At 44.2% G+C, this 26,255-nt stretch overlaps 1 protein-coding gene across 1 annotated transcript in view; it reads right to left on the bottom strand.

Annotated features, from left to right (window-relative positions):
* Nucleotides 1-26,255, bottom strand: part of LOC142652132 (ATP-dependent translocase ABCB1-like) — a 74,964-nt gene that overhangs the window by 22,698 nt on the left and 26,011 nt on the right. The window contains exons 6-14 of the mRNA XM_075827647.1: nucleotides 25,243-25,434; nucleotides 23,054-23,225; nucleotides 22,846-22,970; nucleotides 22,231-22,402; nucleotides 19,654-19,767; nucleotides 11,604-11,714; nucleotides 8,690-8,815; nucleotides 8,374-8,577; nucleotides 6,549-6,719 (exon numbers count right to left, since the gene is read on the bottom strand). Of these exons, the coding sequence (XP_075683762.1) occupies nucleotides 6,549-6,719; nucleotides 8,374-8,577; nucleotides 8,690-8,815; nucleotides 11,604-11,714; nucleotides 19,654-19,767; nucleotides 22,231-22,402; nucleotides 22,846-22,970; nucleotides 23,054-23,225; nucleotides 25,243-25,434 (1,387 nt within the window). The remainder of the gene's footprint in view (nucleotides 1-6,548; nucleotides 6,720-8,373; nucleotides 8,578-8,689; nucleotides 8,816-11,603; nucleotides 11,715-19,653; nucleotides 19,768-22,230; nucleotides 22,403-22,845; nucleotides 22,971-23,053; nucleotides 23,226-25,242; nucleotides 25,435-26,255) is intronic.

The raw sequence follows: 26,255 nt of genomic DNA, 5'->3' as shown, positions 1-26,255 counted from the left end.
TTGCATGCGGAAGTCGTGTCGGAAAAGTTGTTAAAAGAAGTTTCGTTGGGTCGCATGTCGGGGCCATTTGTTGAGTCGCCGGTAAAAGATTTAGTTGTGTCCCCTTTGGGTATTGTCCCAAAACGCGAGCCCGGAAAGTTTCGTTTGATTCAACATTTATCGTATCCCAAAGGTTCGTCGGTAAATGACGGGATTGATCACGAGTTGTGTTCCGTAGTTTATACCTCATTCGATAAGGCGGTGGGGTTAGTGCGGGCTGCGGGTCCTGGGGCGCTGCTAGCAAAAACTGACATCGAGGCGGCGTTCAGGTTGTTGCCGGTTCATCCAGAAAGCCAACGGCTGTTGGGTTGTTTTTGGAATGGGGCTTTTTACGTGGATCGGTGCCTTCCGATGGGGTGTTCCCTTTCTTGTGCATACTTCGAGGCGTTTAGTAGCTTCGTGGAGTGGGTAACGAGGGGAGCATCCGGGGTCGACTCGTTGATCCATTACTTAGATGATTTTTTGTGCGTTGGCCCGGGGGGTTCGCCGGTTTGCGGTAATTTGCTTCATGCTCTACAGAAGGTGGCGAGGGATTTTGGGATTCCTTTGGCGCCGGAAAAAACGGAGGGCCCGGTAGCGATGATTTGTTTTTGGGAATCGAAATAGACTCGGTGGCAATGGAGTGTCGTCTCCCGGCGGATAAGTTGGGTGCTTTGAGGCTGGAGGTTCGACGGGCTTGTAGAAGGAAGAAAATGTCGCTGAGGGAGCTTCAGTCGCTGCTGGGGAAGTTGAATTTCGCCTGCCGGATTATGCCGATGGGAAGGGTGTTTGGTAGAAGGTTGGCGGCGGCAACGGCGGGAGTGCGTGCGCCGCATCATTTTGTGCGGCTCAAGGAGGAGCACCGAGCTGATCTTCAGGTTTGGGATGACTTCTTGGGCCAGTACAATGGTCGCTCGCTATGGATGGCCCCAGCGCAGGATACGAGTGATTTGAATATTTTCACGGATGCGGCTGGGGCGGGTGGCTTTGGAGCTTACGGGGGAGGTCCGTGGTGCGCAGGTCAATGGCCGGCTAGCTGGGTGTCCAGTGGACTCACGCGGAATCTGGCCCTGCTCGAGCTGTTTCCCATCGTGGTGGCGGCTACCATTTGGGGGGACAGGCTCAGGGATAAGAAGGTCCGTTTTTACTGCGACAACATGGGGGTGGTGCTTGCCATTAATAACATCACGGCGTCCTCTCCTCCGGTAGTTCAATTGTTGCGACATTTAGTGTTGGTGTGTTTGTCGTTGAACGCGTGGGTGGTGGCGGTGCATGTCCCGGGTGTACGGAATTGTATTGCTGATGCTCTTTCTCGCTCGCAGTGGGACCGGTTTCGGCAATTGGCCCCGGGAGCGGAACGTCTCGGTTTGGCTTGTCCAGAGCATCTTTGGGATCTGGTATCGGTCCCGTAGAGCAGCTGTTACAAAGGTCTTTGGCGCGCACGACGTGGAGTGCTTATGCTGCTTGTTGGAGGCAGTGGGAGGAGTGGGTAAGAGAGTTGGGTGACGTCAATATGGATAGAGACAGGTTGGTGGCACTTTTGTATTGGTTAGGGGATGCCTGGGAGGCGGGGTTTTCAGTAGCGAAGGTGAACCGGTTCATATCTGCGGTGGCGTTTGGGCTTAAGTTGCGGGGCTTGCGGGATGTATCGAAGGAATTTCTGGTATCGCAGGCTTTGAAGGGGTTGCGCAGAGGTAGGGTGGAGGCGGATAGTAGAAGGCCGGTGTCGTTTGCTTTGCTTGGCTCGTTGGGCGGTTCATTAGCATCGGTATGTCGTTCTTCAGATGAAATGGATCTGTTTCGGTTGGCTTTTTCGTTAGCGTTCTTCGGAGCATTTAGAATAGGTGAGTTGGTGTCGCCAAGTACTAAACAGGCAGGGGGGCTGAGATCTGGGGAGGTGAGCCTTTTTGCAGATCGGCTGGAGGTATGGTTGCGTAGATCTAAAACTGACCAAGTAGGGAAGGGAAAACTGATAGTTTTGTTCGCTCTCCCGGGGTCGGTCATGTGCCCAGTGGAGTGCATGCGGGGTTTTACGAGAAACAGGGGGTCTCCAGATTTGCCTTTGTTACGTCATATGGACGGGTCGTTTTTGTCCAGGTTTCAGTTTGGAGCTGTATTTAAAAAGTGTTTGACGGCGGTTGGGGTTGCGGCAGGCTCATATTCATCTCATTCCTTCCGGATTGGCGCAGCAACGGAAGCGGGGCGCTGGGGGTTGGATGATGAGGGGGTGAGGCGTATTGGTCGTTGGGAGTCTAAAAGGTTTAAGTCCTATGTCCGCCCCCATATGTTGTAATTTTGTTGTTTATGCTTGAAAATGTTATATGGTGGTGCCTAACTGTGTTTTCCGTTTCAGATTCGCCTCCTTGTCTGGTGTGGTTGATGGGTCATTCGTACGTGCACTGGGGGGCTTTGAGGGCGGACGTCCGCCCGGATGGTCGCCAGTTGCGCATTCCGCGACAGGATGCGGTTGTGCATTGGCTGGGTTTTAGAGGTATGTCGTGGAACAGGGTGTTGGCGGAATTCCAGACATATGTGCGGCTTGATAGGGTTCCGGAGGTTTTAGTGTTGCACGTGGGTGGGAATGACTTAGGAGTCCGCCCTTTTCGTGAGTTGGTGCGGGATATCAAACATGATATGTTGTGTTTGTGGGTATCTTATCCCAAGTTGGTGGTAGTGTGGTCGGACATAGTCCCAAGAAAGCATTGGCGGTTAGCTAGATCGGTGGAGAGAGTCAATAAGGCTCGCATAAAAGTTAACCGGGCGGTGTCCCGTTTTGTGGCAAAGAACGGGGGCATTTGCGTGAGGCATAGGGATTTGGAGTCAGGAGTGGGGAATTTCTGGAGAAGTGACGGGGTTCATCTGACCGAGGTTGGCATTGATCTTTGGAGCTTGGCGATAGCAGAAGGCATAGAAAGGGCGGTGGTGGTGTGGAGGAACTCACAGGCTCAAGGTGGTCAAGGCCTGTTTCGCGGTGGCGGGGGGAGTCCTTGAGGCCAGTCAGTACAAAATGGTGGGGGGGTCGCATCGGGGGTATGCGTCCCCCAAAAAAGGTACATGGTTGAAGACTTCATCGGGTGTTATCCCTTTGAAGTGGTCTTCTGGTAGAAGGTATATCACTTGAAGGCTTCATCGGGTGTTATCCCTTTGAAGTGGACTTCTAGTGGTCGGTATATCACTTGAGGGCTTCATCGGGTGTTATCCCCTTGAAGTGGACTTCTAGTGGTTGGAGCCATCTGCAGAGGTGAACGGTGCTTCCGAGCTGGTTTACGGCTGGAGGTAATTGGTGGTTTGCAGATGGCTAATTCGGTGTGTTCTTGAAAGGAACATCTGAAGGGGCTTCAAGGACTTCCTCTGCTCGGGTTAATGTTAACGTTTAATTGTTATTTATGATTCTGACCCATGTTGGGTCATGTGAATTATTAGGAGGAATTCTCTGGTGGATTCCTAACTAGTTATCCGAATGTTTCGGATTTAAATTGTTTTTATAAAACTGTGAAATTAATAAACGGCTGCTGTGGCCATTTCACATCCAACCTCGGTGTCATGTGTCGTTACTAAATGGGGGTGGGGGATAGTATGGTCTAAGGTTAACACACGACTCTACCTAGGCAGGTCAAGAAGAGGCTGGACGCAGCCGCAGGGTTAAGGGAAGCCGACATGACCGTCCTGGTAGGGAAAGGGTTAATGAGGTGAGGGAAAGTTGAAGGAGCTGAAGGAGGGACGGGGAGGAGTTAAGGGGGACGGGGGGGCCGTTACTGCGCTTCCCGCTGTTTCTCGGCATTGAGCCGGAAGCAGCGGGAGGAGTAACATACAATAAGCAAGCTCCCACCCTCCCACCCTTGGTTTGTTACTCCTTAGGTCTTATGTACGTCCGTCTATGAGCGTTGTGTTTTATTTTGTGTGCTTATTTAACATGTTTTTCTTTTTTCCGGAGTAGGTTCTGTTGTCATGGCAGCTGGCGGGGGGAGTCCTTGAGGCCAGTCAGTACAAAATGGTGGGGGGGTCGCATCGGGGGTATGCGTCCCCCAAAAAAGGTACATGGTTGAAGACTTCATCGGGTGTTATCCCTTTGAAGTGGTCTTCTGGTAGAAGGTATATCACTTGAAGGCTTCATCGGGTGTTATCCCTTTGAAGTGGACTTCTAGTGGTCGGTATATCACTTGAGGGCTTCATCGGGTGTTATCCCCTTGAAGTGGACTTCTAGTGGTTGGAGCCATCTGCAGAGGTGAAGGGTGCTTCCGAGCTGGTTTACGGCTGGAGGTAATTGGTGGTTTGCAGATGGCTAATTCGGTGTGTTCTTGAAAGGAACATCTGAAGGGGCTTCAAGGACTTCCTCTGCTCGGGTTAATGTTAACGTTTAATTGTTATTTATGATTCTGACCCATGTTGGGTCATGTGAATTATTAGGAGGAATTCTCTGGTGGATTCCTAACTAGTTATCCGAATGTTTCGGATTTAAATTGTTTTTATAAAACTGTGAAATTAATAAACGGCTGCTGTGGCCATTTCACATCCAACCTCGGTGTCATGTGTCGTTACTAAATGGGGGTGGGGGATAGTATGGTCTAAGGTTAACACACGACTCTACCTAGGCAGGTCATGTGACTACAGCAGCCTCTCAACTGTTTCAAGCAAGCAGTTTTGCAGTGTGAGAGGGGACAGGGAAGAAATGGCAAGTGTAATGTGAGCTAGAAGAATTGTAGAAACAGTGACCGTTACCGGACTGCAGCTCCACTATATCTTCAACATGGCAGACAATGATAACAACTTCCTGTTAGTGAATTTGGAAGACGGAGAGGTCTGCATCAAAAACAGATGAACTTTGAAGGCAAAGGCTCCACAAAAGTTCAGCACATAGGGATCTGAGAGCAATGTGAAGTTTTTATTTTTCACTAGAGGTACACTTTAAAGCGTATCTAATCTTTCAGGTGACATTTCAGAATAAGCTGTAAATTGTGTGTACATGAGGCATAACATTATTTCTGGCCATTATATGACTTTTATTGTGCATTTATTCACAGTTTTCCCCTCTGCAGGCTCTATCTCTAATTTTCAGTTGTCTCTGAGCTAATGGACGGAGCCTAATGGCTATCATGTCTTCTATACACCACACACACACACAAACAAGAAAAAAAATCCAGCTCTCCTATCACTATCTATCACATTTATTGAAGCTGCAGCAATTTGGAGGAGTTTTTACTGCAGTAATGAGCAATGTAGCTAAGAATCCAGCACTGGGGTGAGTTACAACTTACCAGGAAGCTTTAGCACATCTGTCTGTCTTTCTCACTCTGCTCCTACTTCCTCCCCCTGCTCACCCCCCTCTCCATAGACTTGTTTGCAGCATGTATATTGCTGACTCACTCTCTCTCTCTCTGCTCCCTCCTCCTGCTTCCACCTCCCCTCTCCATAAACTTGTATAGGCAGGCAGTGAAGTGACACATCCCCACCTTCTGCAGCCTGTCAATTCTGCTCTGTAGCCAGGGACAAACTTTGCTTGACAACAGGGTGTGGACAGAAGATTAAAGGAAAGGAAATACCGGCCAACGAGTTTTCACAGAATGCCCGTTCCCAAAAATTGCAAACAGGGCAACGATCAGCCGATGAACGAGTAAACGCTCATTCATTGGCTCATTGTATAGTTTTGAATGCCCGAAATATTATCATTGTCGGCAGCAAACCTCCCTGTGTAAACAGCAAGACGTGTTGCCGACATGATAGAAATGTATGGGAAGGAGCGATCGGAGTAACGATCGCTCATCCCCACACTAGTTCCTTGTGAAAGGAGAAAACGAGTATCGATCCACGAGCTGTCTCGTTGATCGGCGCTCGTTGTACCGGGCAAAATGGGCCGGTGTAAAAGGACCTTTAGTGGCAGTAACACAAAATTTGTATGGATAAAACCAAATTTTACCAGTAAGTAAATTACAAAATTGTTCTATATTAGGTATACTATTAGATTAGCGTACGTTGTTTGAAAAGACTCTCTCTGTCTTTCTCGCTCTATCTATCTATCTATCTATCTATCTATCTATCTATCTATCTATCTATCTATCTATCTATCTATCTATCTATCTATCTATCTATCTAAAGATTTCTTTCTTAGAAGCAGGGAGCTACAGTAGTGCTGCTGTAATCCAAGACTCATACTCTGCCCCATATTGAAATGAATGGCGTGTGTAGCCTGCAAGTGAATGAAGCTACCAAACAGCATAGAGCTCTCATTTTTTATTTTAGGTGGATTACTGGAGGTTAAGAGGTCTTATAGATACTCTGAGTTCAACAATCGGACAAGTTGAGCATATGCTCTTATGTAAAACTTACATGTCCAAATATACTTGTCTACAAGCCAAATGGACTGATTATTCTTCACAAAATCCAAAGTAATTAATAAATGCCATGTACAAGAGTAAATATTTAACAACCCTGTGAATAGTATGGGTAAAAAATTTAAGTACAACTTTAGTCATGCCAAAATGTCAGCCCCAAAACATATTGAATTCTGCCATACAGAAAAATACATGTATTACCTTATCCAGAGCTTCCTGGACAACAGCTTCACTCTCAGTGTCCAGAGCAGATGTGGCTTCGTCAAGAAGAAGAATTTTGGGGTTCCGAACCAGTGCCCGGGCAATCGCGATTCTTTGCTTCTGGCCTCCGCTCAGCTGAGCTCCTCTCTCTCCCACAAGAGTATCAAATCTCTGGAAATGTATAACAAGCATGAGGTTCCCTGTAGTCCATTAAGTAATCACTTCAATTAAATATTAAAGGTAGGCATAAAGGATTAGTGACTAAAGTGATGTATCAGGACCTAAAAATTGAACAATGAACTGCCACCACACAGCCAATCAACCTAAAAATGTGTTTGATATAGCATATCATGTTTGGCAGGACTGAAAAGAAGTCCTGTTACTCAACTCTCTAGGTTCATGTGGGCCCTTGGACGACAGACTCAGTGTCCCCTGTCCACTGCACCTTCTGGACCCAGGCAGAAGGTGATAAGGGTAGGCCAACATGACCCGGGTTCTAGGAAGGGGAGTACGATTAGAATAGAGGGTGGAGCAATGGGGGGGGGGGGTTAGGCTTCTGGCGGGAAGATTAACGCCAGTATCGGAACAGGCAGCTGAGATTGTCCCGTCTCCCTCCCTAATACTTGTTGCATTGTTTTTTTAATATTTTCCTTGTTTTTTCTTTTCCTACAGCGGCGTAAATGGATGGATAGCTATGATAAGCGTGTTGTAAATGATGCGGGGGGGATTCTTTGTGGGTATGGTCTCTCTCAAATTTATACACTTATTGGTGGTCTAACTTATTTTTGGGCTCCTGCTGGTTGGTGTCCCAAAAATTGGGTACAGTTTATAATAGGTATCTGCGGTTGGTCACGATCCCGTGAACCTGTAGGGAGACGCTGGTGGTAAATGGAGTATACAAAAAATTGGTGGCAGATTTTGTAGCTCCAAGGACTCCACCTCCTGTTGTTGTTTTTAAATCTGGTATTATATACAAATGGTAATTATTTAATTGTTATATTTTGTTTAATAAAGTGACTGCTATGGCCAATTTAATCCAAGCCCATGTCTCGGTGTCTTTTATCTGGCTAACTGGCCTGGGGGAGTTGGTGTGGGTTGGAAGAATAATTGACCATGTTCAGTTTTGGGTAAAGTTTGCGAACTCTACAATCCTATAATCATGTATCTTGGCACATTGTGCATCCTGCTGGGGGGGGGGGGGGGGGGTGGGGGGTACTCAGGAAACAGAAATGGAACAATTTCACATATTAAGTAGGTATTTGCTAGTTTAGCCCTCTCTGCTGACATCTAGATCAGCCATTGCCTCCTTTGAAGTTTTTTTTGTTTGACCATGGCCAGTGATCACTAGATTCTTTCTGTTTAGAGCACGCTGTTGTGGCTTCACCAGTGGATTGATAAGAACCTCTATCCGGGAGCACCGTGGCCCTCATACTAAAACTGGCCCTGAGTGCCAGTAATAGTTAGATGGATCTACCAGACTGTCATGTATCATATCTTAAAGGGGTTGTTTTAAGTAGACCCCCTTATGAATGAAAGACGGCTTAGTTGATCACCATGTGTCCAACTCCTCTAACCCTTAGCGATCAGCTATTATTGCCAGGGGTAAACACTTCTGTCCAGACTTAATACAAGGTTGCGCCAGGTCCGCAAGAACAGGAGGTGTTCCTGCAGAATGGCCCTCTGTTCAGGCTCATAGAGGGGATTTCCGAGCACGGGACCACCTCTATGAGGTCAATGGTCAGACAGAATGCTTACCATAATGCCAAAAAGAGATTGATTACATAAAAGCACCATACAAAGAACAACATAAAGAATTAGACCTTACATCTGGAAGCTTCATGATAAAGTTATAGGCATTGGATTGCTTAGTGGCTTGTTCAATTTCCTCCATAGTTACATTTTCCCGGCCAAAGCGGATATTCTCAGCTATAGTGGTATCAAACAGAATGGGCTCTTGGCTCACCACACCAATGATCTCTCTTAAGTATCTGGTATTTAGATTACGAATATCTTGTCCATCAATAGTGATCTATAAGGAGAAGACACATGTATAGAGTGAAAATTTATCCTTGGCTATGAGGAGTTTGGCAGCAAAAGTCTGCCAGTGCTAGTCCATTAAAGGACAAATAAAGCCCTCTTACCGAGCCTTCTTCTGGGTCATAGAACCTCTGAAGGAGCTGAATCGTTGTACTCTTTCCACAACCACTGCTCCCCACAAGGGCCACCGTTTTACCATTGGGAACCGTAAGGTTTAAACCTTTCAAAACCTTGATGACAAATATACAGTAATTCTCATTAGATACATTAGGTACACAGGAACTTGTATTTACAGTTAATTGAACAGTTCAACCAATATTCCTATGAATTGAAAAGAAACCAGTGAGTCGTGACCAAGTCAGAAAAATGATGAACGTTCAGGGTCTTCACGGTTATGGTTATGCGGCACACACATACCCACACACCCTTGATAGACGCAAACACGGCCATACTGTACAAATAAATAATGGCACTATACAGTGCTCAAATACCACACCCATATAACCACATCCTGAGTGCCCTATGAACAGCGCCATCGAATACTTATAGCCAGCAGTGTGAACCTATACGCAACACTGTCAACAGAGTGTACCTTTGAAGGTTTAGGGCAGTAAGTGTTTAGTGCCACTGTCATTTTGCTTTATTTATTTTAATAGATGCAAAATCCTAATATACTAGTCCTTCTCAATGAATTAGAATATCATCAAAAAGTTAATTTATTTCAGTAATTCAATTCAAAAAGTTAAGCTTATATATTATATAGATTCATTACACACAGAGTGATCTATTTCCAGAATTTTTTTATTTTAATGTTGGTGATTATGGTAATAGTTAATGAAAATCCAAAATTTAGTCTCTCAGAAAATTAGAATATTATATAAGCTCAATTTCAAAAATGATTGTTAATACTGAAATGTTGGCCTACTGAAAAGCATGTACAGTATCTGCCCCCAATACTTGGTCGGGGCTACTTTTGCATGAATTACTGCATCAATGCGGCATGGAATGGAGGCGATCAGCCTGCGGCACTGCTGAGGTGTTATCAATGCTGCGTGGCATGGGGGCGATCAGCCTGTGGTACTGCTGAGATGTAATCAATGCGGCGTGGAATGGAGGCGATCAGCCTGCGGCACTGCTGAGGTGTTATGGAAGCCCAGGTTGCAGGGCACGTGCCAAGTCCTGCTGGAAAATGAAATCAGCATCTCCATAAAGCTTGTCAGCAGAGGGAAGCATGAAGTGCTGGAAAATGTCCTGGTAGACGTTGCGCTGCCTCTGGACTTCATATAAGACAGTGACCAACAGTGGCAGATTACATGGCCCCCAAACCATCACTGACTGCGGAAACTTCACACTGGACCGCAAGTGACCGCTTGGATTGATGCCTCTCCACTCTTCCTCCAGACTCTGTGACCGAGATTTCCAAATGAAATGCAAAATTTACTTTCATCTGAAAACAGGACTTTGGACCACTGAGCAGCAGTGTTAGTCCACTGTGTTATATCAAGTCCAGAGTCAGCGCAGCGTCTAGCAGGACATTTTCCAGCACTTCACGCTTCCCTCTGCTGACAAGCTTTATGGAGATGCTGATTTCATTTTCCAGCGTGACTTGGCACCTGCCCTCACTGCCAAAAGTACCAATACCTGGAGTAATAACCACAGTATCACTGCGCTTTATTGGCCAGCAAATTCGCCTGACCTAAACCCCATAGAGAATCTGTTGTCAAGAGGAAGATGAGACACCAGACCCAACAATGCAGACGAGCTGAAGGCCACTATCAAAGCAACCTGGACTTCCATAACACCTCAGCAGTGCCACAGGCTGATCACCTCCATGCCACTCCGCATTGATAACACCTCAGCAGTGCCACAGGCTGATCGCCTCCATGCCACGCAGTATTGATAACACCTCAGCAGTGCCACAGGCTGATCGCCTCCATGCCATGCCACATTGATGCAGTAATTCATGCAAAAGGAGCCCCGACCAAGTATTGGCTACTGTACATACTTTTCAGTAGGCCAAAAATTTCGGTATTAAAAATCATTTTTGAAAATTGAGCTTATTTAATATTCAAATTTTCTGAGACACTAAATTTTGGGTTTTCATTAACTGTTACCATAATCATCAACATTAAAAGAAAAAGATGCTGGAAATAGATCACTCTGTGTGTAATGAATCTATAGAATATAGGAGTTTCACTTTTTGAATTGAATTACTGAAATTAATTAACTTTTTGATGATAATCTAATTCATTGAGAAGGACTCATATATATTTGAAAGGGTCAAAACTGAATGTATTTATAAAGCACCCACTGAAGTCAGTGGAAGTTATATAGAAACATAAGGACCAGCTAGTAGCAGATGCCAGCCAACATTCTGTAATTTTTTTTAGCAATGACTGAGGAGTGAAGGGGTGGGTTTTGACCCCATTACTGTCCCCGGCCCGTGTGTACGCCACTGACTGTTTCTATTTTACTATAGTTGCTACTTAGGATGGTGACATTGTGTACTGTCAGTTTTTCAAATACTTTTTTTTTATACATAAGTTTGCAAACATGAAAATTAGTACTTCCCTTATAGTGTTTTCTCAGAGTAGCATGCAGGGAACATAATCTATTGAATGCAGGTGATAACGCAATAAGTATTATAATTGGTATGATGCCATAAGATATGTTCAGATATAGGGCCAGATAATAGGGTACCCTTGGTCACTTACTTTGCACTTTGTCCACAGACAGCTACAGATAACATTAATATGTGCATTACAGAAGGTAAGTTGAAATCTTGTGAAAATTAAAAGGAAAGTCATTTTTATTGTAAATAAAGTTGACAAAATCCAAATTTTTTGGGTTCTCCTACTTTTTAATATACTATCTGAACTGATTCGGTCAACGAAAGGAGATTTCGTGAATCACAGATTTTGCTGAGTATAATAATTACAGTGAAGACATAGAATGCTTAGAAATTTAAAGGGAAACTCCAGTAAAAACAGGATCATTATGGAAATACAAGTTACTAACCTGAACTTCAGGCCTAGATGGGTACGTGAACTTCACATTTCTGAATTGTATGTCTCCAGTAATCTTGTCAGGTTTAAACCCCGCAGTGGAAAAGCTGTCTATTTTGGGCACCTGTAGAAAATAAAAAGTTTATAATTTTCATTGTGTTGTGTAGAAATGTTGAAGCATTGTAGTTATTCAAATGTAATAAAAAGGATTTAAAAAGTTAGCATTTTAGCTATGGGTTTACCTCAAGGCACTGTAGGCCTGAGATTATAGGCGGCCTTGGGTCAAGAGCGTTTGCAAAAGAGAGAATTTACATATAAATATACTCAACAGTGCGTTTTCATATGTAAATTATATGTCTCACCAGGACCTATACATATGGCCTATTAGGGCAGTACGTTTTAAATTTCCTTGCAGCGCCACCACAGGGGAAACTAAGCATTACACAGTGTCCATTAAAAAAAAAAAAATAGGCTGTCTGTGCAATTCAGGACAGGCCAGGTCCTCCAGAGTAGGAAACGCTCTTTGTAACCTCTCTGTACCCTGACCAAGAGATGATTATCCTGAACAGGGGACCCCCTCTGTTAACTCAGAATTGCCTAATAGGGTATAATGATACTGGGTTTTCCAAACTGGACAACCCCTTTAGGGTTTACTTGACGGGGAAGTGTATGGCGCAAGACAATCTGTATCTACAGGCTCCTGAGATGTAAATGTGGTAGTGAGTTTTTTAGACACTGAAACTTCAGCTGCATCCCCCCCCCCCCCTCCCTGTCTTTTATTTACTGTATTACTCTAGACAGAGTTTTTGGGTGACTGAGGAGGTTTCTGGTTTCAACTGTGTTTTTATTGAACATTTTTCAAAAATATACATATAACTTAGAGCAGCATGAAGGGCCATGCAATTCACATAGTAAGACAGTAACTTTCAATAGACAGACAAAACATCTGGGAAAAAACACAGGGGTTTAAGGGGGTGAGGGGGGGGGGATAGTCGGAGCTCCACCTACCCCCTAATCTTGAGTTCCCTGTATCCAATACTTGTCCCACGGGTCCCACACCACTTTGAACCTGTCCAGTTCATTGTCAATAGAGGCCGTCATATGCTCCATTGTACGTATTTCCCTAATTCTAGTTACTAAGTCGATGTGGGAGGGAGGGGTTGTCTGTCTCCATTTCCACGCTATCAACGTCTTAGCGGCTGTGAGAAAGTGTCGAAAGAGTCGAGCTGGTGATTTCCCCAAAGACCTAGGGGGAACATTTAGGAGGTAATGAAGAGGGTCTAAGGGAATATCCTGCTGCAACACCGCCAATGCCAAGTTCTTAACTTCCAACCAATACTGTTGTACCAGTGAACAGCTCCAGAAAATATGGAACAGATCACCTCTCTGACCTCTACATCGCCAGCAATCCGACGGAATACCCGGATTGAAGCTATGCAAAAAGGCAGGGGTATGGTACCAAAACATAAGGATTTTATATTGGTTTTCCTTATATGCAGTGCAGATGGAGGTTTTAGCTGCTTGCGACCAAATAATCTGCCACAATGAGAGCGGGATGGATTTATTCAGTAAGGCCTCCCACTTCAACATGTATCTATGCCCAGGCGGAGGGGAACCCTCCGGGGATAGCAATAATGCATAAATGGCTGAGATAAGCCCCCTAGTGGTGGTAGCATACCGACATAACCTTTCGAAGCTTGTAGGTGCAGTAACCCGCGTGGATCTAAAAGTTTGCTGCATGTAATGTCTAACCTGAAGATAGTGAAAGAACGCAGCGGAGGGAATATTATGATGTTTTTGAAAGTATGAAAACGGGTGAAGCTCTTGCGTGTGGGGATCAACCATATCAGCCAGGTGAAATACCTCAATTCCCGTCCACAATCGGACTATTCGGGAGGTAGTGCCCCCCGGAATAGTGGGAGTGTAGAGTACCGAAGTCAAGGGCGGGCAACCCGATGCCAAATGGAAGCGGTTTTTACAGGTTTCCCACACCTCCCTTTGAAATCTCATGGGACCCAATAAAGATGCAGTCGGCATTACCAGTGGGTCACCCCATAACAGGGAGTTTGGGTGGACCGGGGCCATCCATAGCTTCTCTATTTCGGTCCATTTATTGTACGCCCTTAAAGACACCCAGCTGGGTATGCGACGGAGGTGTGCCGCCCAGTAGTACTTCACCACATCAGGGACCGATAGCCCACCCGCAGATCGACCCGATAATAAAACTGATTTCGGAATTCGATGTCTGCCGGAATGCCATATGAACCTGAGGATAGAAGACTGCATGGCCCGCAATTCCTTCATAGGTACTGCTACCGGCAAAGTCTCAAAGTAGTACAGTAATTTAGGGAGCAAGGTCATTTTGACCGCTGCTATGCGCCCAAAAAATGACATGGGAAGAGGATCCCACCTGGCCATTAGCTGACGTAGCTCTACAAACAGAGAGGGGAAATTAGCCTTGTAAACCGACGTATAGGAGGGAGTGAGTTGAACTCCTAAATAAGTCAGGGAGGTTTCCTTCCAGTTGTAGGTGTAGTTGTGTTTGAGTAGCTGGAGCTCCTGGTGTGGGACATTAAGAGGGAGCGCTTCCGTTTTAGATGTATTAGTTTTATATCCTGACAGCCTCCCATACCTACGGAGAACTGTAGTAAGGTTAGGGAGGGAGGTATGAGGTTTAGTGATAGTCAAGAGGACGTCATCTGCAAACAGGGAAACCTTAAACTCTTTATCTTGTATCTGGACCCCCGCTATATCCCTGGATTTCCGTATTTGAGCTGCTAAAGGTTCTATGCATAGCACAAATAAAAGTGGGGATAGGGGACACCCCTGACGTGTACCATTCCAGATTTGAAACGGAGGGGAGGTGGAGTGTGGGAGTTTAATTGCCGCTGTCGGTTTGGAGTAGAGACCACGCAGTGCTGTCAAATAAGGGCCCGAAATCCCAAATGAATTTAGAGTTTCGAACATAAATGGCCATCCCAAGCGGTCAAACGCCTTCTCTGCATCTAGACTAAGAAGGATCGCCGATTCCTTTTGCTTTTGGAGGGCATCAATGAGGTCAAGGGCCCTTCGTGTGTTGTCTCCTCCTTGCCTAAGAGGCACAAAGCCCACTTGGTCTTTGTGAATCAAAGAAGGGAGCCAAACATTGAGTGGTAGGGTATTTGGCAGGTGGTATAAGGATTTATAATAGTCATGAAAAAGTGTGGCTATCGTGTCTGGGTGATGCTGGAGTATGCCCGCCTTATCCCGAACCGCCTGTGGAGTACGAACAGTCGCCTGATCCCGCAATAGTCTGGCCAGAAGCGAGTGCGCCTTATTACCTTTGTCGTAATATTTCCTTTTTGTGTATAGTAATGACTTTTCTACCCCCTTCATAGCTAAGTCCTTGAGTTGTGCTCTAGCCTCTATCAATTTCCGTAGTGTCGGGACCGCCGGTTTAATCCCCATTTCTCTCTCCAACTTAGTAATTGTCCGATGGAGAGCCACCCGCTTGGCCCGAGAGTCTCTTTTCAATCTAGATCCCATTACTATGCATTGCCCTCTCATCACCGCCTTATGCGCCTCCCAAAGAGTGGATACTGAAGGAACCGATCCCTCATTAAGTGCATAAAATTCCCGCATATGTCCGGCCAGGCTGTCCCTAAGAGAAGGGGACTTAATCAAAGTTTCGTTTAAGCGCCAATGACATACTCTCGTATTTGGTTTCCCTATCTGTAGGGACACAGAAACTGGTGCGTGATCTGACCAAGAGATGGGGTCTATATTCGCCCCCTGGAGCGCACGGAGGGCAGGGACATTACCAAAAAAGTAATCTAAGCGTGTATGAGTGCTGTGCGTATGGGAGAAGAAGGTATAGGACCTATCACCTGGGTGATCCACTCGCCACAAATCATAGAGCTGGTGCTCTCTAATTAGTTGCCTAAAACGTATAGAAAGTCCTGTAAGGGTGGGCGTCGGAGTAGCGTGTGTAAGAGAGACCCTATCCATGGACGTGGAGAACGGGACATTAAAATCTCCTCCCACCAGCCATGCCCCCCTAGGAAGCTTCTGGAGTTTAGAAAGGAGTCTACGTAGGAATGGAATCTGTGCGGTATTAGGAGAGTAAACGTTACATAAAACAATGGGCTGTCCAAGCAAAGTCCCCTCTATTATAACATATCTGCCTTTCGGATCTAGATGTGAGGTGTGAACTTGTATGGGGCAGGAAGCTGCTATCAAAATGGCCACCCCCTCCCTTTTGCGACCTGACGAGGCAGAGTACACAGCAGGATACGCCCCTCGGGCAAATTGGAAAGTTCCGGATGAATCTAAGTGTGTTTCCTGCAGAAAAGCAACTTCCGCTCCAAGCGATTTCAACTCCCTGAGAAGCAAGCGTCTCTTCACATTGGAGTTGAGACCCTTGACATTAAGTGTGACAAATTTAACCATGGTCAAAGATGTATGAAAGAGCAAAGAATGATGTGGAAAGTGCGGATGTATACAGCTCACAGTTATGTCGGGGCCAGTCCCATGTCGGTTTCAAAGCAAGCAGTGTTCTACGGCGTCCTTCTACCTTGGAGGTTCTTGGAGGATTCACTGTCGTCTCAAGTGTTATTTCGGATGAAAGTAGGAGGGGAGGGAAAGACACTGGGGTAAAGACGTACCAGGGAGACAATACACATATCTGCAGTGAGAACAAAGAGAAATGCATGAGATCAATGAATTTCAAACACACTCAGAAAATACTACCAGGGAGAATACTATACCCTGGGGCGGGTGATATTAAAGCAAAAGAAAACTGGTAATACAATATTACCCTTTGCAACTCTCTCTAAAAACAGAGGGAGAACTGCAAAACAAATTACCCCTATCAAAAAAGGAGGTCGGGTCTCAACAGTCGAGGAACCTAGTACAAAAGTACGTATAAATACGTACAGGCCGAGAAAAAACAAAAAGGGGGTGAAAGAGCCAAGTGTATCCCGGGCAATCGCGCCCTGCCACAATTTACGTTAACGAATTAAAGAGAAGCAACATAAAATCAGAAATATAATCCTAAATGCATTTTTAGCCTAGGATAGTGCAACTGGCGAAGGGAGCAGCTGGTATGGGTGACCAGGCTCCTTCACCTATATTACGGAGGTGCCGTGTATCTGCGCAGCGTCCATCAATTCAAATCAGGTCTTGGTGAACTTCGGTTAGACTGTCGTCTTGGAGAGGTCCTCCGCTTATTTCGGACCGACTGCCAGACTGGAGGTGGAGACGAAGGCGGCAAAGGAGTCTCCCAATTCTGCATCTTGGGCGTTGGTATACCAAGGGAGTCACAGAAATGAGGCAAATCCCCTGGGTACCTCAGGGTTGCAGAAACACCATCTCTTCGGGCTGTAAGGGAGAACGGAAACCCCCATCGATAAATAATATTGTGGTCCCGTAGGGCTGCGAGAAGCGGACGAAGCAGACGTCTTTTCTGTAACGTAATCCAGGAGAGATCCGGGAATAACTGAATCGGCACACCGGCATACTCCAGGTCTTTACGCTGACGGGCTTTAAGCATAATGTCCTCCTTAGTGCGGAAATCCTGGACACAGCAGATGATATCTCTGGGCTGAGATGTAATGGATTTTGGTTTCAGTGCTCTATGCGCTCTGTCAAGCGGTATCCGATTAGACGGGGGTGCACCCAAAAGGTCGTTAAAGATAGTCTCTAACACGATGGGAAGATCTTCAGACCCCGAGGGCTCCGGTATGCCCCTTATCCTTATATTATGACGGCGACCTCTGTTATCCAAATCCTCTAGATGCAGTTGCATATCTCTAATGGACGCCAGCTGGGAGGACACTGAAGACTGTATCACAGAGACATGGCGCCTAGTGGCATCGTGGTCATCTTCTAGAGCCTCCACCCTCGTAGCAATCTGCTGTATATGCTGCGACACCCCCGCCAATTCTGAACGAAAAGCTGCCTTCACTTCTTGTATCATACTCTTAAAGTCCTCTTTAGTGGGCAACTGTGAGAAACATTCCCTCCACATAGGGGGCACATCTGAAGGAAGTGAGGCTGAATCCTCCAGGTCAGAATCTGAGGCATATACAGGTGCCTGGGCATAGGGGGTCAAAGATGGTGTATCCCCCAGATCGTCTCTCCTCCCCGGCTGCTGGATCGTGGGCCGTTGAGGTTTAGGTGCAGGCCAAATCTGTAGGGCCATTTGTGCTGAGGGCTGTGACATTGGTGGTTCAAGCAGGTGTACTGGGGCCTCTAACTGAGCTGATGCTCCTCGTGGCCTGGCCTCCATTGCTCCTGGGATAGGGGACCCCCTTCCCTGCTGTTCACAGGACGAGGTGGAGGACAGCTTAGGGGAGCTGGGAGGGTGAACTTTAGCCATCCGGCTATTCAGCTTACCCTGTACGTGGGGCACTGTCTCCTCTCCCTGCTCGGACATCTCCCCTTCCTTCTGACACGAGGCTGTCCAAGATGGCTGCGGCTGAGGGAGCGGCGTGGCTTGCCGCCGAAGAAAGTAGCCGTCGATCGTTGGTGGAGCGGCGGCGACCTGGTGCTGTGCTGCAGGGGTGAGTCTAGACCCTTGGGGTCTTTTTTTCCCCATATGAGGCACCTTTCCCCGCTGTAGGCTGCTGGATCTGCGTGGCAGGGCGCGGAGCTCTCAGTTTATGCGACCGGCGCCATCGACTGCTGGCCACGCCCCCTGAGGAGGTTTCTGAACATTAAAAGAGGCTGCTATAAGGTGAGAAATGTATTAATAATTTATGATCATTAAATTTTAAGTTTGACCAATGTAGACAACCTCTTTAATTTGTTCCTGCTTACAATATTATACTGTTCTGAAAACACATAAAACTTGATGACTATTCCTGAAGGACTGCTTTCCACCATTGTCATAATTATTTAAACATGTCATCAAAATGATTGATTTTTACTAAATGAAACAATAAGAAAAATACTTTATCTCTAATAATGTAGCACTACTATTTTATACATAATTACCGCTAACACTATTTTGTTAAACCATGGTTTATTTTTACGTACATTTTCGATTTTGATTTAGCAACAGGACTACAGTTCCAACTATTCAATTTTTTAGTGGTGAATAATTCCGATTTTTTTCATGAGGTTGTCACAGCCCCACCCTATTCAATATGACTGTATTCAATGCACTGACTTGTTATGAACCTTTATCATTATTGCTTGTATTTTTAGGGTCCATTGACAAAGGAACCATCATAACGGAGATGGTAACACTTTATTTTATTTTACTATATTATATATGTTTTTATTTTATTTTATTTATATATATTTACTATATACTTTTCTTTGTTTTGACAGAGGGAGAAACATATTCATTCAACTTGTGTGGATGTTTGTAGGGTAGCACCAGATCGACATTGTTTAGTCTCATTTGCTTGCTCCCCTTTTCTTTTCTTCCCCATCCTGGCAGTAATCCCCTCTAGAACAGCAAGCTGCCTTCTCCAACTCCCTCTAAGCAGCGACAATCAGCAGAGGACCGCCAGAGTACAAGGCGCACTTTAGAGCCTCCCTTTCCTTCAGACAGGGAATGGCAAGTCAGCGGCTCAGTCTAAACTTCAGTCCCCAGGTAAGTAACACTGCTGGAATCTAGGGCTCTATTCACATCACGTTTGTGATGTACGTTCGGCGTAAATGTTGACGCACCCATAGACTATCGTTAGCCAAGTGTGTGCAAAAAAAGTATTCTTTTTTTTATGTGTTTGCCTGTTATTCTTTGGTATACCTTTTTTTTTTCCGGTGTACCGTGCAGTATCCATGTAAGTCAACGGCAGACGTATCAAATTTTATAGGTATACAGTTGCATATATCTGGAGCATACACTTGGTGGCATTCTTCAAATGTTCTCGCTAAACATAATGCCCAAACATCATCTTAACAAGCCTAACAAGGATTTTCACCACTTCCTCCACAATACTATCCTCTGCTGGAGAAATATGTTGCTGCTCCTTGTTTGAATATTTTTAATAAAAAGTTCTGTACACAGGTTCATTTAAACAGAATTATGATACTATAGGGCTGCAAATAAAAATACGTAAAAAAAGACTTACGGTGTCTATAATGGTAAATACTGTAAATGCTGCTCCCCTAGCATTTGAAAATGCTTCAATACTGGGTGCTGTTTGTCCAATGCTAAAAGCTCCGATAATGACAGCAAAAAATACCTAAGAGAGGCATAAAAGAACAACATCTCAATAGTAGATCATGACACATTAGATATTAAACAATTAAAATTAAGTTAAAGAGAACCTTTCACCTCCCCATACATGTGCAGCACGTAATAGGCAGGACTGCACAAACCCTGGGGCACTTTACACTTTTTTCCTACACTCCTCGGTTATTTAGATATTGGTGCCGTTATATTTGGCGCCCGATATTTAAATAACCCCTGAACTTTCAATGGGGCGCGTAATGGCAAGGGAGCGTGTTACTTATCACTGTGACACTGTCCAATCAGCTACGAACAGCGTCACAGCAAGAGCTGGAGAGAGGAGAGCGTGTGCGTGGGCACGCTCTCACTCTTCAGCTCTCGGCAGACAAGGACAAGACTAATCGCATACGCTCTCCTCTCATTAGCTCTTGCACTGTCCATAGCAGTGACATGCACCCTTGCCAGTTCAGCAGACAAGTACAAAACTGTGATCTCTCGTGAGAGTCTTGTCTTATCCTTGTCTGCCGAGAGCTGAAGAGTGAGAGCGTGCCCGCGCACACGCTCTCTTCTCTCCAGCTCTTGCTGTGGCACTGTCCGTAGCTGATTGGACAGTGTTACAGCCGTAGTAACACGCTCCCTTGCCATTACACGCCCCATTGACAGTTCAGGGGGTTATTTAAATATTGGGTACCAAATATAATGGCACCAATATCTAAATAACGGAGGAGGTCAGGGCGGCTTGCGCTCTGTTCCCTCCCGCGAGAACACACACAGACAGAGTGCGCTGCAGAACCACCAGCCTGTGTGTGTTCTCGCGGGAGGGAACAGAGCGCAAGCCGCCCTGACACTGTCCGTAGCTGATTGGACAGTGTCACAGCGATGAGATCACGCCCCCTTGCCATTTAGTTAGATAGAAACGCCCCATTGACCGTTCAGGGGCTTATTTACATACCGGGCGCCAAATATAACAGCACCAATATGTAAATAACGGAGGAAGTTAGAAAAATAATTTCAAGTGAGAAAGTGTTTGTGAAGCGCTGCCTATTACATGCTTCACTCAGCTGCACATATATGGGCAGGTGAAAGGTTCTCTTTGAAGAGGATCTGTTACTTGTTTAGTAATGCCCTATCTCCTCGCTAATCTAATAGGCGCTGTCACACTGATAATGCTAGTGAAAATTATATCCCAAAACATTTATTATTTTAAACGTTATGAGCTCTTTTCTTAATATTCAAACGAGCCTTTATTAGACAAGTTGGCGTCAACACCAGCGACTCTCTTGAGGTGGAGCCTCCCCACAGCCCATGACGCTGTCCTATCAGCATGAAGCTGCTTCACACAGTGTGAGAGACTGAGGCTGGAGGGAACAGGTATCACTTCAAACAGCCATATCTCCAGCTGTAGACCCCCTAGGACAGCGGTTCTGGTGTCAGATGAAAGACGAGATTCTAATTTTCACATGTGAAACAACCGGAGGTATCAACAGTTGAAAACACAGTCGGGAATGGAAAGCTGTATACTATATGATCACGCTGTATTGCTGGGCAGGGAAGGGGGAGAAGCTGTATGCTGATTGGACAGCATCATACAGAAAACACTACAACGCCCAGAGTGAAAAGAAAGTCACCTCTTATTTGGCAAGTATAGCCAAATTAGCATATTTAGAAAAATGCATGTAACTTTGTAAATAATAAACATTTTTGACAAAAAATCACACTGTAGTTATCAGCATCATACCGCCTATTAGATTAGTTAAGAGATAGGGCATTAATAAACTAGGGACAGATCCTCTTTAAGTTAAAGGGTTGTCCGCTTTAGACAATCCCTTTTTCTAAGAAAGATCATCTGATGATAAACTGCTCACATGGTGCCATCATGCTGCTAGGATTCCCAGCGATCACCTGTAATCTGCTAAGAAAACCTAAAGCAAGTGTTCAGTTCTCCTGCGGCGCCGCCACAGGGGAAATGAAGCATTACATGGTGCCCATTGAAATCAATGAACTGTCTGTGCAATCCACAGACTTGTTGGGTCCTCCAGATTGAAAGATGCGATTTGTAACCACTCTGGCTAATAGATTAGGCTCCCGAATGGTGGACCCTCCTCTATTTACTCAGAATTCCCTAACAGGGTATTTGACAATGAAGTTTCTAAAAAAGACAACCCCTTTAAATTCACTTAAATACTGTGATAAAATACAAAACGCATTGGGAACACTAGAAGGACCACGGGATTTTGTAGTCTAGACTGTAAGCAAATGCACCTTGCTTCTTTGCCTCATCCCTCAATGCATATTAATAGAAAGCTGAACTCTATCCATTGCCCCAGCCCTTGCTACCATGGTTCCAAAACAGCAGACTACTTTTGTACTTGTGCGCACAATAAGATGACTCTATAGTACAATGGACGGCTGTCTGGCATATGCCGAATAACTTTTTTTTTTTTGGGTAGAAAAGAAGATAGACAATTTTACTTACTGTTAGCACATTTCCAATAGTGTAGCTTCCCTCTATTATCAGAGTGGTACCATACCAGAAAGCCAATGCATAGGATGCATATATCATTAAGAATGCAAATCCCATTGACACATTAGCTGTGATTGCTTTCTTGATACCTATCTTTTTGGCATCTTCTAAATTCTTTTCATACCTGTAAAAGATGTATCGGTTAAGCAAAGGCTTAAATATATCAGTCAGTAATGTGGTAACAACCACTGCCTTGCCCCAACCTATAACACTATGACAAGAAAAGTTTTACACTGGACGATTATCGCGCGGAGGGCGAGTGTTAATATAACGCTCATTGCCCTGTGTAAACAGGGGAACGTTCAGCAGATGAACGAGCAAATGCTCTATCATCTGCTGGTCGTATCGTTTTAAAAAAGTGAAATATTACCGTTGTCGGCAGCACATTGTGTAAACAGGGAGACACGCTGCCGACATGATAATAATGTAGGGGGACGAGCGATCGGAGTAACGACTGCTCGTCCCCATCCATAGCTCCATGTGACAGGAGCAAATGAGCGCCGATCAACGATGTCTCGTTGATCGGCGCTCGCTGCAACCGGCCAGTGTAAAAGTGCCTTTACTCACCTCTTAATTTCCTTATCTTGTCCCCCAAAGGCTATAACAGTCCGGATGGCTGAAAGAACCTCCTCAGCCACCGCCCCAGCTTTGGCGTAAGCCGACAGCTCCTTGTTAGTAAAAGCTGACAATATCTGTGAATAAATATTCAGAATTATACTGAACGTTCTTGTTGGTTTTAAATATTCAAGAAGAAATAGGAGCCGTAATTCTGTACCTTTGCCCAAATAGCTGCTGAAAGTCCCATAACAGGACTGATTGCCAGAATAACCAGAGTCAACTTCCAGCCCTTACTAAAGCCTAAAATAAATCCGGTCAAAAATGTAGTCAACGACTGGATCAGCATGGCTATTTTATCACCAATGCCTTCATTGATTTTTTGGACATCACTGAAAGAAACAAATTGAACAACATTTGGAAAAGCAGATAAAGTTATAATGTGGAAGGGATGAATGACAAGACACCACCTACAGCCCTACAATCTACATACAGTTAGAGTACAACACTGTGGAAAGGCTGCTCAAGCTATAGTCTAGGGCATACATACCGGAGAGGCAACCCTCACAGCTAAATAGGGTCCGCAGGTCAGGTTTGTCCCAGCATTGTTCCTCATGGGTGATGAGAACTTAAGCAAAGTCTCTCCTCAACAAGGGGCACTGGTGCAGTAATAAAAAGTTAAAGTTTGAACCGGCTGGTGGGTCACTCTCCTACACAGGATGGGAATGGGGTGAAGGGCAAATTCATGCCAAGTTATGAGGTGTGTGGGCCAATATTATAAGGGGTGGGCGCATGTTGATTTTTATACAGAGCCATAGGGACTTTATGTTCCGCAGTATGGGGTCCATACAGATGTGTCCACCCATAGCTTTTCTTGAATTGCACAATCTCACACCATCCATTAAAATATTTTTTTTACAGAGCATACTCATCTTAAATAGAATCAAACTTTTTGTTATCTACTATCATTCTTTATAACTGCAAGAATTTAGAAAAAGTAGGTGACAACCTAAGTAGGAATTGTAATGGTTGCATTTCCTTTTGTCATTTTTGTAAAACACATAGGGAAGAAAGAGTTATTACTAAGAAATGGCTGAACTGAAATTTAAAAAAATTAAGGAAAGAGAACAATTCAAAGCCTTATATTTATTGGTGATAGTGGGTTTTTTATAGGTGATTTTTTTCCTAACAAAAAGGTTATCAAGTATCTAGTCTAAACCTATGTGATGTATATAAAAATAATAATAGTAGTAAAAATAATATTAATATTATTACTAGTATTATTAGCATTATTATTACTGTTATTATTAGTGTTATTGCTCGTATTATTTACAGAATTATTAGCATTATTAGTGTTATTGCTAATATTGTTTTTATTATTAGAATTATTACTATTATTATTAATAGTATTATTCTAATTTTAAGTGTTATTACTAGTATTATTAGTATTACTATTAGTATTATTCCTAGTATTATTATATTATTAGTTTTCTTTTTAAGATTGGATGTGTTTTTTATGAAGATGTAATGTCATTTTTACCTTTTCCTCTGCCTCGCTTTGTAAACAACAATAAAGATCTATTCTAAGGTAACCAAATGAGAGAATAATTATGTCTTACAAAAGTCTCCATAGAAACAAATCTGATGATTCAGTTCTAGCCACTTCACCGAGACAAATCATGACATTGCAATTCCCTTTTGTGCATTTCTAATGGAACACAGAAGCTTCTATGTATCAGCTAAAAGAATAAAGCGATCAAAAAATAAAAACAGAATAAAGATAAAAAATCCTCAGCAATTAATCAGTTTCTGCCTTTCATTAATTAATACATGAGGCTAAAATACTGGCAATGTTGCTGTAATTATTCCCAGTATCCTAGTTCTTCCTATCCATGTTACACTCACAAGATCCAGGAAGCTGAGATATGTGGTGTTGTATGGAGAATTTCTCATACGGGTGGTCATCGCTTTTTTGTTCATTAACTAAAAAATTAAGGGTCTTGGCATGGTTAAGGAGTCAAGAAAGTTACACTTTAGCATGAGGACCCTGCCAAACAAGTCCCTAAATTTCAGCGTCCTGAGGTTAGGCTTTATTTTTCTTTTTTGTTTATTATTGGATCATTACATCTGCTAACCCGTGGGTGGGTGGTCCGTCATCTCTTCTAGCAGAGTTCCCTTTTACCATCCACTGATTAAGGGGCGGCGAAAAGTGACAACCTTTCAGCATGTCAAAAAATGGCACCCTAAACAATTGTCACAAACCCCACAGATCGTTAATTAGGGGTCATCCATGTGATTCCCTAACTTCCGAGCTGGAACTACAGCCATGCTAGTTTTGAAGCAATGCTGTAATACCATTCATGAATGACTATGAAGTGCTGGAACCCATAAATAGTAATGAGTACTCACTCCGTCAGCCTGGTGTTCAGTTCTCCAGCATCATTCACATCAAACCAGCTGATTTCCTGCCTCAGCACCGCATGGAAGAAATTCGTTCTTATTTTCCTGATCTGCCGGCCAGCGGCCAGTGTCCAAAATGAGATCTGTATATAGCCAGCAAGAAGTACTGCGAATCCTAAACCCGTGTAATAATAGGCATACCTGCAGAAGGAAATATTATGTCATGTTAGAATGAAGACACTGTTATATAGGATTACTACTGTGTACAACAGTGATCTGCTAAATTTCTATGTATACTAAAGATTGATAACTTTTTGTTACACTGCCATTACCCCCCACATCTCCATTTGACTGCTATAAAATTTTATTTATTTTTTTTGGTTTTAAATAATTTATTCTCGTATCATTCAAAATAACAGGTAATGAAGCAAGGGTCACGAGGATAAATATCCCGGTTACCCCCAGCACTATAACAATAAATCTCCCACCCATTTCCTTAGCACTCGGAGAGAAGCCCTAATATTTAATCAAAAAACTTAGATATCGTGTTTATCGAACAGGCGTTTCATTAACCTTTCCCGATATTTCCTTTGATGACCTTCTTTCTGATAAATATGAAGCCATTCTAAAGTAGTAAAGAACGTAAGTGTATTTAGGTACTCCGAATAAGACGGCTGCACGGTTTTCATCACGTATTAAGAATAATCTTTTTGCCTGTCGATGCGAGTAGATAAATAATTCTCCCTGTTTCCATTTCAGAGGATTCTAAATCCTTGTGGGTACTTGGGTGGCAAAAAGCACGATCTTGGGATTTTAATACAAAAAAAGGTGGCCCTATATAAGCATCTTATGTATGTTGTAATTTTGATCATGGAGAAAGATCCTTTTCACCGTTTTATCTTTAACTAATATACAGAGAAGCCTATTATGGACAATGACCTTTACCTTTCACTTTTATGACCTTGCTACTTAGTTTGTTCCGCTCATCTCTGTATCTACAGACAAGGCGGGTAATCAGATAT

This window comes from Rhinoderma darwinii, chromosome 5 (assembly GCF_050947455.1).
Source record: "Rhinoderma darwinii isolate aRhiDar2 chromosome 5, aRhiDar2.hap1, whole genome shotgun sequence".
Taxonomy (NCBI): Eukaryota; Metazoa; Chordata; class Amphibia; order Anura; family Rhinodermatidae; genus Rhinoderma; species Rhinoderma darwinii.
This window is presented reverse-complemented; position numbering and strand designations above follow the sequence as displayed.